Source organism: Papio anubis, chromosome 15, assembly GCF_008728515.1.
Source record: "Papio anubis isolate 15944 chromosome 15, Panubis1.0, whole genome shotgun sequence".
NCBI lineage: Eukaryota > Metazoa > Chordata > Mammalia > Primates > Cercopithecidae > Papio > Papio anubis.
In genome coordinates this window covers 78441986-78455194 of record NC_044990.1, presented here as the reverse complement: position 1 = coordinate 78455194, position 13209 = coordinate 78441986, and the positions used below count along the sequence as shown (strand labels likewise).

General features: G+C 43.5%; 1 protein-coding gene across 1 annotated transcript; it reads left to right on the top strand.

Annotated features, from left to right (window-relative positions):
- The first annotated feature begins 6673 nt into the window (after positions 1-6673).
- Positions 6674-12069, top strand: LOC116270527. Its single transcript, XM_031655697.1, has 2 exons — positions 6674-6762; positions 8790-12069. Exons 1-2 carry the CDS (start codon positions 6674-6676, stop codon positions 9328-9330), a joined length of 630 nt encoding a protein of 209 aa, XP_031511557.1. The 3' UTR covers positions 9331-12069.
- Positions 12070-13209: the final 1140 nt, after the last annotated feature.

Below are 13209 nucleotides of genomic sequence, written 5' to 3'. Positions count from 1 at the left end.
ATATCTTTATTTCCCCTTCATTTTAGAAGGATATTTTCATTGGATATAGGTTGACATCTTCTTCTTTCTGTACTTTAAAGATGTTATTCCCTTGGCTTATGTTGTTTCTGATGAGAAGTCATTCTTCATGTTTCCTAAATTTAGTTAGTTGTCTTTTATTTCTCTTTGTCTTCAGTTTTTAGAAATTCAACTATAATGTGCCTAGTTGTGGTTTTTTTTTTTTTTTTTTTTTTTTTGAGACAAGGTCTGGAGTGCAGCGTCCCAGGCTGGAGTGCAGCAGCATGATCAAAGCTCACTACAGCCTTGACCTCCTAGGCTCAAGTGGTCCTCCTGCCTCAGCCTCCTGAGTAGCTGGGATTACAGGCATGTGCCACTACATCCAGCTAATTTTTTTTGTAGTTTTGGTAGAGACAGTGTTTCACCATGTTGCCCAGGCTGGTCTTGAACTCTCAGAGTCAAGTAATTGGCCTGCCTCAGCCTCCCAAAGTGCTGGGATTACAGGTATGAGCCATACCGTAGGGTATGGGCCCCTACTTGTGTTTTCATTTGTTTATCTTACTTGGGGTTTGTTAAACTTCTTGAATCTGTAGGTTTACAGTTTTCCTCCAATATGTCAGATTTTTCAGTCACTATTTCTTCAAAATTTTTTTCTTCCTTATTCTCTCCTATCCTTATGGGTTTCCTGTTTCACAATCTTATCCAAGAGGTCATTCATTTTCCATTAAAATTGTCCCCCTAGCATTTTGCTGTCTGTGCTTCAGTTTGGATCTATTTTTTGCCATGTCTTCAAGTGCACTGATTCTACCTTCTGCCATGTCAAATCCACTGTTAAGCCCATCCTGCATAATTTTCCCTTTAGATATCATATTTTTCAGTTCTTGAATTTCTCTTTGGTTCTTTTGAAATAGTTTCCATTTTTCGACTAATATTTCCTATCTGTTCATTCACTAGGTCCTTCTTTTCCTTCATTTTCTTTTTTTTTTTTTTTTTTTTTGAGACGGAGTCTCACTCTGTTGCCCAGGCTGGAGTGTAGTGGTGTGATCTCGGCTCACTGCAACCTCCACTTCCCGGGTTCAAGCAATTCTCCTACCTCAGCCTTCCAAGTAGAGACAGGGTTTCGCCACGTTGGCCAGGCTGGTCTAGAACTCCTGACCTCAAGTGATCCACCTGCCTCGGCCTCCCAAAGGGCTGGGATTACAGGTGTGAGCCACCACACATGGCCTCCTTTAATTCTTAAACATTTAAAATACTCACATTAAGCTCTTTTCTGCTTATTCTCATATTTCTGTCAACTCTCAAGTCCTTGTCTGTCTCTATTGACTGCTTTTCTCCTAGTTACACATATCAATTTCCTACTTCTTTGCCTTTCTTTTTTCTTTTTTTTTTTTTTTGAGACAGAGTCTCACTCTGTTGCCCAGACTTGAGTGCAGTGGTGCAATTTCAGCTCACTGCAACATCTGCCTCGAGGGTTCAAGCGATTCTCCTGCCTCAGCCTCCTGAGTAGCTGAAACCACAGGTTCATGCCAACACACCCGGCTAATTTTGTATTTTTGGTAAAGATGGGGTTTCACCATGTTGATCAGGCTGGTCTTGAACTCCCAACCTCAAGCGATTCGCCCAACTCGGCCTCCCAAAGTGCTAGGATTACAGGTGTGAGCTACCGCTCCTGACCTTTTCTAATAATCTTTAACATTTATGCTAAATATTGTGAATATTACTTTGGGTCTGGATTGTATCTTTCTTTGAAGAATTTTGTTCTGACAGGTTAATTTTTTTTTTTTTTTTTAGATAGAGTCTTGCTCTGTCACCCAGGCTGGAGTGCAGTGGCGCAATCTCAGCTCACTGCAGCCTCAACCTCTCAGGCTCAAAAGATCCCTCCATCTCAGCCTCTGAAGTAGGTGGGACTACAGGCATGTGCCACCACCCCATCCCCAATAGCTAATTTTTAAATTTTTTGTAGAGATGGGATATTGCTATGTTGCCCAGCCTGGTCTTGAACTCCTTGTCTCAAGCCATCCTCGCAACTCAGCATCTTGAAATGCTGGAATTATAGGCATGAGTCACCACACTCAGCCTTACATGGATTTTTTTTTTTTCCTTCCTAGACAGTCTTGCTCTGTCACCCAGACTGGAGTGCAGTGGTGCGATCTTGGCTCACCGCAACCTCCGCTTCCCGGGTTCAAGCAATTCTCCTGCCTCAGCCTCCCAAGTAGCTAGGATTACAGGCACCTGCCACCACACCTGCCTAATTTTTGTATTTTTAGTAGAGCTGGGGTTTCACCATGTTGGCCAAGCTGGTCTCAAATTCCTGACCTCATGATCTGCCCGCCTTGGACTCCCAAAGTGCTGGGATTACAGGCATAAGCCACTCTGCCCGGCTGGATTTTTTTTTTTTTAATGACATATCAGCCAGGTGGCTCACGCCTGTAATCCCAGCACTTTGGGAGGCCGAGGTGGGCAGATCACTTGAGGTCAGGAGTTCGAGGCCAGCCTGGCCAGCACGGTGAAAGCCTGTCTCTATTAAAAATACAAAAATTAGCTGGGCATGGTGGTGGGTGCCTGTAATCCCAGCTACTTGGGAGGCTGAGGGAGAAGAACCCCATGAACTCAGGAGGTGGAGGTTTCAGTGAGCTGAGGTCACGCTATTGCATTCTAGCCTGGGCAACGAGAGCGAAACTCCGTCTCAAGAAAAAATAAATAAAATAAAATAAAATAACACATCAACTCAATTGTTTTAAAATTTTGTTTGCATGGGTCTAGTAGACACTTTAGGGTCAGAATAGCCATACTCCTATGTTGTTAACTGGTGTGTTTAGTGAGGTCTCTCTTGTGGCTGACTGAAAGTCCAACATCTCTTCCAGTGCAGTATGATTTCTGGAGTCTCCATTCAGCTACACTGTAGGTACTCTCTGCCAGGTCTTGCAGAGTTTCTCCCTGTGGATACACAGCTTATATTCTGCCAAAGACTTAAGTGGCCCTTATGCAGACTTTTAGTGCTACTCCTCTGTGGAGCTCCCTCTCTGGTACCTGACCTAGCAATTATAGAACTCAACAGCCCAAAAATTCAATCTCCGTATCTTCAACTCATGAAGACCACAATATTCTACAAGGGTTACACCTCCCTGCACCATGGATCACAAAGTGCCTCCACACAGAAAGGCAAATTACGAGGCTCAACTTGTACATTTTCCTTCTCTGACAGATACAGTCCCATACTGCCTATTGTCCAAGATCTGAAAACAGTTGTTTTATGTATTTTGTCCAGTTGTATGTGGTTTACACTCTGTTATTTTGGCTTGCCAAAAGAGGAGTGATTGTTCAATAACTTGTCAACAATTATATATATGTATTATATAAAATGAATGAAACTTAACCAAAACTGAGAGATGATCTAGAAAATATAACATCGAAAAATTTATATATACACTGGCCAGGTGCAGTGGCTCACGCTTGTAATTCCAGCACTTTAGGAGGTCAAAACGGGTGGATCACCTGAGGTTGGGAGTTCAAGACTAGCCTGTCCAACATGGAGAAGCCCCGTCTCTACAAAAAATACAAAATTAGCCAGGTGTGGTGGTGCATGCCTGTAATCCCAGCTACTCAGGAGGCTGAGGCAGGAGAATCACTTGAACCTGGGAGGCGGAGGTTGTGGTGAGCCAAGATCACACCATTGCACTCCAGCCCAGGCAACAAGAGTGGAACTCCGTCTCGAAAAAAAAATTTTCATGTGTATATATACCAAAACTGAGAGATGATGTTGAGTTTTGGTGGGTTATATTCATTTTATGTTAATGATATATGTATAATATATATGATATACATCCAAATATATATAAATTTTCTTTTTTTTTTCCTTTTGGAGACAGAGTCTTGCTCTGTCACCCAGGCTGGAGTGCAGTGGTGCGATCTTGGCTCACTGCAACTTCCGCCTCCCTGGTTCAAACAATTCTCCTGCCTCAGCCTCCCAAGTAGCTGGGACTACAGGCACCCACAACCACACCTGGCTAATTTTCTGTATTTTAGTAGAGACGGGGTTTCACCATGTTGCCCAGGCTGGTCTCGAACTCCTGAGCTCAGGTAATCCGCCCACCTCAGTCTCCCAAAGGGCTAGGATTACAGGCGTGAGCCACCGCGCCCAGCCAAATATATATAAATTTTCTATATCATATTAACTTTCTGTATCATCTTCTGTTTTGGTAAGTTGTATTTCTTCCATGTTTTAAATATCTCAAATTAGTCATTATTATTATTTTATATATGCAATAATTATTTCAATATTCCCATATGTTGGTGATCAACTTCTTTGCATACCATTCCTTCTTGTAGTCCACTTTCTCCTGCTGGGTTTAATACACTTTTTCCTCCTATACATCCTACACCTCCTGTAACAATTATCAAAGGGTTTAAGTGGTAAATTCCCATGTTTGAAATCTGGAAAAGTGGGAATTTACTACTGTAAAACCTGTAATCATTATTAAAAGTCTGTAATTGGTAAATTCCCACTTTCTGAAATCTGGTTTTTGTTGAGCTTTCAATTTTGAATAATAGTTTAGCTGGGTATGGCATCTGAGTTATAGTTATTTTCTCTCAGCCCTTTCAAAATATTATTCCTTTGTCTTCAGACCTGACTTGTTAATGTTGAGAAGTATGCTGCTAGCCTAAATGTTGCTTCTTTGTATGTAATAGTTTGATAGTTTCTGATGTTATCTTATCTACCTTTGATTATCCAATAAAAATTTACTGATATTTCTTCTCTCTTTCTCTCTCTTTTGAGATAAGGTCTCACTCTCACCCTGTCACCTAGCCTTGAGTGCAGTGGCGTGATGACAGCTCACTGCAGCCATGACCTCCTGGGCTTAAGTACCTCCTGAGTAGCTGGGACTACAGGCGCATGCCACCATGCCTAGCTAATTTTTTTATTTTTTGTAGAGATGAGGTCTCATGATATTGCCCAGACTTGTCTCAAACTCCGGGGCTCAAGCAATCCTCCTACCTCAGTCTCTCAAAGTGTCGAGATTACTGGCGTGAGGTACCGTGCCTGGCCTGATACTTATTTAAGGCACTTACTATATTTTGTGTTAGCCCCTTTCCATACTTTAACACTATTTACCTTGTATTATTTCATTGTGTTCCATATTTGCCTTAATCCCACCATTAGAGAACAAGCTACCTGACACTATACGAAGTACTATACATCTTTTCCTATAAAGAGGCACCATGTTCTTTCATGGACTGGGGGGTGGTACACAAAGAAAAAAGAAGGATGGGAGTGGTGGCTCACACCTTTGATCCCAGCAGTTTGGGAGGCCAAGGCGGGCGGATCACCTGAGGTCGGGAGTTTGAGACCAGCCTGACCAACATGGAGAAACCCCATCTCCAGCTGGGCGCAGTGGCTCACGCCTGAAATCCTAGCACTTTGGGAGGCCCAGGCAGGCAGATCACGAGGTCAAGAGATTAAGACCATTCTGGTCAACATGGTAAAACTTCACCTCTACTAAAAATATAAAAATTAGCTGGGTGTGGTGGTATGTGCCTGTAATCCCAGCTACTTGGGAGGCTGAAGCAGGAGAATCACTTGAACCTGGGAGGCAGAGGTTGCAGTGAGTTGAGATCACGCCACTGCACTCCAGCCCGGGTGACAAGAGCCAAACTCCGTCTCAAAAAAAAAAAAAAAAGAAAAAGAAAGAAAAGAAAAGAAAAAAAGAAAAAGGAAAAAAAAAAAGAAAAGAAACCTCGTCTCTACTAAAAATACAAAAATTAGCTGGGCATGGTGGTGTGTGCCTGTAATCCCAGCTACTCGAGAGGCTGAGGCAGGATAATGGCTTTAACCCAGGAGGCAGAGGTTGCAGTGAGCCAAGATGGCGCCATTGCACTCCAACCTGGGCAACAAGGGCAAAACTCCATCTCAAAAACGAAAAAAGATCAAAATGCTGAATCTGAGTTTAGCAACAGAGGCTCATCTCAAAGACTGCCTAGATATGGCTAATGTTTAAGAACAAATAAGTTATGTGTGCATTGACTATTCTATTCATAATGTATTGTCTGGCTTTCAGCAGATGGCTGGCATTCTTAGGAACTGTTTACATATCAAAAAGGTATTTGTTAAGCTCAGCAAAGTTTTCGTCTGCCAATTTAGGAGTTTATCAGTGTGTATACACATCTGTGTCTGCGTGAGTGTACTGGGAAGAGGAATAGTCCCAACTACTCCCCAGCTACAAAATCTAAGTTGTTTCCATCGCTAGGGTTCATACATATCAGAGCAATTCTGAAAGCATAAGAAGAAAACCACCTGAAATGTATTCATATGACAGACTGAAAAATCTCCTGGGTGTAAACTTATCTTAAGCAAAGAGAAGATCAAATAGTTTTATTTAGAAACAAAGCTTTGGTGCTTAGTGGCGTAATTTTGAAAGTACCATAGTGCCTGATACTGGAAATTATCTCTACCACAACTACTTTGGATTCAAATCTAGGTTCTAAGAAAAGAGAGGGGTATAAGTAAAAATGAAAATATCGGTTTTTATTAAAACCAGTAACAAAATACATTGCAAACCATTTTGAAACCCTTTGAGACAGCACAGCACAGATAATTAACAATAAATGCCTCAGAGCTTTAGCGTCTCTATATTACCCATACAGTCAACACCAGCTGTATCCAGAAAAAGCAGCAACAATGCACACAGAAGAGATGCCTGACAAGAGGGGCAACACCCAGCAGACCTATCATCAGTGCATGCAGGCCGGGCGCAGTGGCTCACACCTGTAATTCCAGAACTTTGGGAGACCAAAGCGGTTGGATTACCTGAGGTCAGGAGTTCGAGACCAGCCTGGCCAACATGGTGAAAACCCATCTCTATTAAAAATACAAAAATTAGCTGGGCGTGGTGGTGTGTGCTTGTAATCCCAGCTACTTGAGGCTGAGGCAGAAGAATCCCTTGAATCAAGGAGTCACAGGTTTCAGCGAGCTGAGATCGTGCCACTGCACTCCAGCCTAGTGATGGAGCGAGACTCCATCTCAAAAAAAAAAAAAAGAATGCTGGGGGAATACTACTTAGGAAGTGAATTTGTAACCTCTTCCTCACGCCCACAATACAGTCAATTTTTGTTACTACACTGAAGATAATTATACTCACTATGAGTATGATGATTTAAAATCAAGATAGTTCTGACTTTATAAAAGCATGTGGTTATTTTAATAATTGAAAACTCCTACATTTCCCTCTAGTTTAGACATTTTAAAACAGCTAGAAATAGAATGTCCAGAGAAATCTTTCTCAGAATGACAACCAACATGAAAAATATCATCCAATGAACTAAAGCAGGGGAGTACTGCTGAAGTTTAATTTCCACACAGTATACACCATGTTACTACAAAATAACACTTTGTACTTACCTTCCTCAGAAGAAAACATCCTTCTCCCACCCCCTCCTTCTTCTTATTTTTAAGACGGAGTTTCGCTCTCGTTGTCTTGTTGCCGAGGCTGGAGTGCAATGGTGTGATCTCGGCTCACTGCAACCTCCACCCTCCAGGTTCAAGTGATTTTCCTGACTCAGCCTCCAAACAGCTGGGATTACAGGCATGCACCACCAGGCCCGGCTAATTTTGTATTTTTAGTAGGGACAGGGTTTCTCCACCTTGGTCAGGCTGGTCTCAAACTCCCAACCTCAGGCAATGCGCCTGCCTAGGCCTCCCAAAGTCCTGGGATTACAGGTGTGAGCCGTGCATGGCCAAACCTCCTTATTATTATTTTAGCTTTCTAGGGATGAGAATGAATACAAATGGTTTTGTGGCCCAGATCTCAAATTAAAGCCCAGACCTCAACCCTCTTACTGTCTTTTTTGCCAGAAGCAGCACTAACCTTCATTCTAACAAGGAGGGAGGGATGTCAGAGCAATGTCACACAGCAGCAGACACTTTGAGGGAGAAAGACCAGAAAGGAAAAATGGAGAAAGGATAGGAGGCTGAGAGGAAAAGACAGAAAAAGAACTCCAGGGCTGGGGGCGGTGGCTCATGCCTGGAATCCCAGCATTTTGGGAGGCCGAGGCGGGTGGATCACCTGAGGTGAGGCGTTCTAGACCAGCCTGGCCAACATGGTGAAACCCTGTCTCTTCTAAAAATACAAAAGTTAGCCAGGTGTGGTGTCGGGTGCCTGTAGTTCCAACTACTTGGGAGGCTGAGGCAGGAGAATAACTTAAATCAGGGAGGCAGAGGTTGCAGTGAGCAGAGATGGAGCCACTATATACACCCCAGCCTGGGCGACAGAGTGAGACCTCCGTCTCAAACAATAAAAATAAAAAATTAGAAAAGGAACTCCAAAATCCTGAGTTGAGTATAGACGCTCTAGTATAGACATTGCAGACCACCGGAGCGAACCGTCTCTCATGAACCGGTCAAACTCCTCCTGGGCTTTCCTAGAAAGGGCTGGGGACAGACTCAGGGGGCTGAGCCCAGGACAGAGCCCCACCAGGCGCTGTCAGGGCGGTTTCCCGACCACACGTCCCTGTCCGAAAACAACCTCACAGCAAATGTGGCTATGCCAAGTCCTTCATGTATCAGTTAAATGTCCTCCTCTTCTTTATGAATTTGTATTATTTATAAGACACTTGACACACGTTTAAACACTTACATTGCTCCTGCGACTCAGGAAATAGGGCTTGTTCAGCTGAGGGAAAAAAAGCATGTAATGAGGGAGTTAACAAGGGCTGATATTTTTTTACAACATTCTTTAAAAACTGAAAAACCTCTTTAAACACCAGGAACAGCTTAAATAATTCACTGTGGGCCTGAGGGGCCCGTGTGGACGTTTCCCTCGCGGGTCACTTTCTGGCCGCGGCCTCCCCGAGTGTCATCCGCCACGGTGGGCCCGGAGGGCGACGGGCTCCAGGCCTCGGTCTCAGCGGTCCCCAGGCTACCGGGGCCCACAGGGGCCACCCGGACCTGGGGAGGCCGGACCCCGGAAGTGGGTCGAGGCCGGCCGTGCCAGCCGGACCTGGGGAGCCCGGACCCCGGAAGTGGGTCGAGGCGGGCCATACCTTTTGACCGCTGGGTGCGCGGGAAGTCGGGAGCAGGCGGAAGAGCGGCCCTCGAAGCGGTCGCCGCCTGTGGGGGCTTGGAGCGAGTTGCTCCAAGGCCGTAGGCTGGGCCTGGGCCGCAGCCGTGGGAAGCCGACGATGCCTGAGGAGCTCTGTCCTCGGCCCACCCTGGGAACTTGTATGGCCGCAGGAAAGGATCAGGAGAGGCCGCTGCCCTTCTCTAGGCTCCCTCGGCGGGCCGATGTGGGGAAGGGGAAGGGGAAGGGGCCGCCCCGAGGCTCTAGGGGCGACTCCTAGGCCGGGTTCTCCGACTTCAGGCCCTCCTGGCGGTGGTTTCGCGGGAGTGAATTGAGGGAGCTGCTTTCGCTCAAGTCCCTCACATGCCCGAGGGCCCGGGAATCGTGAAGCCGGGCCTGCCAGCCCGGTAGAAGGAAGGGGTACTTAGCGCTGTAGCAGTACTCGGCCGGCGCCGGGCTAGGTCTGGCTGTGCGGACCGCGCCGGCGTAGGAAAACGCAGTGGAGGGAAGCACCTGCCCCCGCCCACCTTGACTAAGGGGCCGCCGCGCCCCTCCTGGGTCATGCGCGCGGGGGGTCTCAGGATGTCGAAACCCGGGACCTCGCGGCCCTCGAGTGCTCGCCTGCCAGGGGGCGACCTAGGTACCCTTTATCGTGCCCTACTCCCCATGGCAGAGAGAGTTCGACGTTCCCAAGGAGGGAGTCTCCATGGAGGAATTCGTCCTGCTTCACTTCCAGAGTTGAAAGCCCGGAGGCCGTCGGTTCTGCAAAGAGGAGCAGTCGGGCGCGGGCTAGCAAGCAGCTGATGAAAATAATTGTCCTCGCACACACAGCCCTGCGCCCAGGGGCGCGCGTGCACACACACACACACACACACACACACACACACACAACTTGCCTCCTCTAGCCGCCCAACCTTAATATTCTGGGCATGCAGTTTTCAACAACTTGCTTGACACAATAACAAAGACATTTAAATGCCAGGACGCAGACTTCACTTTTTAACCTGCTGAGAGGAGCTACTTTCAAAGCTTCCCTACCGCGAATAAACTGACAAAAAATATGGGGTGCACTTATAAATTAAACACCTTACCCTCAGAGCAACATGCGTTAATCAGGTTTCTAAGGCAATAGCCATCTCTGTCTTTTCCTATTCACCCAAATAATGCCCCAAGAAGGAACCCCTTTACACAAGAGAGAGCTGGGGGAAAAAAATGAATTATACCCATTGCTAGTAAAAAATCATCTTAAATCAATAGAGCACCACTTGAACTTGAGTTTCTATTGTTTCACTGAATCATCAATGTTTTTAATTAAACACAGCTACCCTTTCTGTTAAAACATTACATAAAAGGGTTAGGTTTCTACTTTTGTTGAGGCAGCTGGCGTTTGTTGGCTGTTGTGTTTGAGCAACAGACTGTTCAATAGAAGCGAGAAATAGCTCAACGCGCTCTTAATAGACCTGTTTCAACAATGTACCTTGAAAAGGAATACATTGTGTTATTGTGTTAGTTTGCTACAAACCTATTAAAAGAAAAATAGCATCCATCAGGTCTAACAAAACGCATTTGTATTATACGTACTTATCTGCTTCAAATACACTTCTTGGCACAATGTCTAGAATTCAACTAGATCATCAAGAGCTGGACAGAAGAACACATACCAGTTAGGTAATGATACACGAGCTAAAAATAATAATAAAGAAAGGACTAAGCAGACGGTAATTGCTACTTTTTTGTGTGTCATGAGAAATACAGGCAACCCTATTTCAATTAAAAATATATTGCAAAAGTGTGGACTCCTATGACAAAAACAATTCTAAAAATATTTGTAGCATGGGAATATTGATCCAAATCCCATATTTGGAACGAATCTGATACACTTTCGATAGGAATTTGTTTCAGAGAAGGATTCAGGGCAGAAACGATGCATTTTTAAAGCAGAATTAAACTGCACAGAGCCCGGTTCTTTAGGGAAATGCGCGAAACAAACAAATCGAAAGCAAGCGTTCCAGCCAAGAGGTTGGGGAGCCCCGTTGCCTGGCAGTAGGAAAGGAAGTGCTTCTTGAAAGTGCTCTCTTAAAAATGATTTTCTAAACTAATTTTATTGCATTTTAAACACAAAGTGAAACTTGAAGCAAAGAAACAGGACATTACCGCTACCGAACAGAACCTATGGTCTATTGCAGGAAGGACTGCCACTTGGACCACAGACCTTTAGAAAAAGCAGAAAGGCAAATGATTAGGCTAATTTAACGCGGAGATCTGCTTAGCAGAAAAGACACTCAAAGTAGCATCTGTCAGAGGAAAACATCTTTTGCTTCCACACAAGGCACTCGATTTGGTTTCCAACCTTGAGTTCTCAACATTCAACTTTCAAGTGCAACAATGTTGGGGGCACAAGAGAATAGTAGATTATCTGCAAATGAACACAACTGTATAAAAAAGAGACTTACATAAGTTACAATGGCACCGTATGTGAGATATCTACTTTAACAAATAGGTAGAGCAATATTTTGCCCAATAAAGTCAATCATTTGTTACATTTTGAATAAGTAAATTGTCACATGAAGATTTAGAAAAATGTTACCCTGAAACATTAAACGATAGTTTTGCCATATTACAAAATAGCTATTTTAAACTTTTGTATAAGACATTTGAAGCCAAATGGCTGATATGACTGTTCTCTTCAGCTGAAACATTTTTTTTTCTTCTCAACAAGGGTGTGTGTGAATGATGTGTGTGCATACTGGAGGTAGTTGAAAAGAATTTGATTAATACTTAAGACTTTTCACTAATGTCTCCCCTCTAGTCCAAATTTACTTTTTAAATTAATTCACTTGGATTTAAAGAACAGAAACGAGATAATAAACCGCAAATTACAGATTATAAAAATGAGTTTCTCAAATGTATAAGATTTTTGGAAGAGTGCATTTTCAAGGTGAGAATTTTTTATGTGTCTGATAATCTACCAAATATGAGAGGAATGTCACAATAAAATTGGTTTTACCATGATATGAAATGTTGTTGCTGAAGCTTTATAAAGTGTTTGATTTACATTTAGAACTTTTAGAAATATTTGTGTGTCTGAAGTTGAACTATCTAGAGAGAAATATTCAATGCATTTTAATTTCAAGAGATTGTTCAAATAAACAAAGAATCACCAAAGATATCATTTGAAAACCCAGCAAAGGAAGAAGTGTATTTTAGAGGAAGACTGTAATCTGATTCTTTGTTTTGTTCTTGGTCTTGAAAATCCTTGATACTCCACTTTCTCAAAGAATTTTCAATAGTCTATGAAAGCCAAATATTTTTATTTATCTAAAGTTTAAAAAAGTCCACATAGTATGTACTATAATTCGTCTCCCTTTAAACAATAGGAAGAAGACTATTATTAGATTACTAGATTACTTTCTATATCCCTCCCAAATTGTTCCTAGAAAGAAACTTCTGATCCGTTAATTTATCATCACTAATATCTAAAAGAGTTTTAACCAATCAAATAATAAAAATATTTTTACTGCCATTGATCTTAAGCAGCATCTAATTTGAAAGATTTTACAGACTGCATTTTCAAAGCACCAAGCATCTTTACAGTTTCTTGGTTGGCCTTCAGTAGGTAAATGAGTGTCATTTCAGATTTCCTTTCAGCTTCTTTTGCCTTTTAATTCACAAGTATGGAAAATAAGAGAGGTTAATGTTTTAAAACATTTCTGCTACACACCATTATTTCAGTGCCATTCTCTGGTGTTGTGTCTGAAAAACGGGTGGCCGAGCCTGCTGCCCGCAGCGCCAGACATTCAGCCGGATCCACCCCTGGGCACAGTCATCAGGGGGAAGAGATTCAGCTTCCAAACTTGATTAAAAACAGCCCAACAATTTCTGCCCCGTTAAAGAACTGTGTGATTGGAGAAGCTGAGTAAATTGCATCAGAGAGGAGGTGGCTGAGGTCTATGTCTCTTTCAAGTGGGAGCAGCGAGAAGCTGAAATAGGCAGACAGTGTGCTGCGGAAGGCCAGCTTGTCCACCAAAATCGCAGTTAAAGTCCACTTTACAGGATTTAGGTGCTGAGATGGAGTGATTCTCCCTTATAATTTTTCACCTTAATTTGAAAGGAAAAAGAAAACACACACACCTGCCAAAGACCTACAAAGATGCTTAGG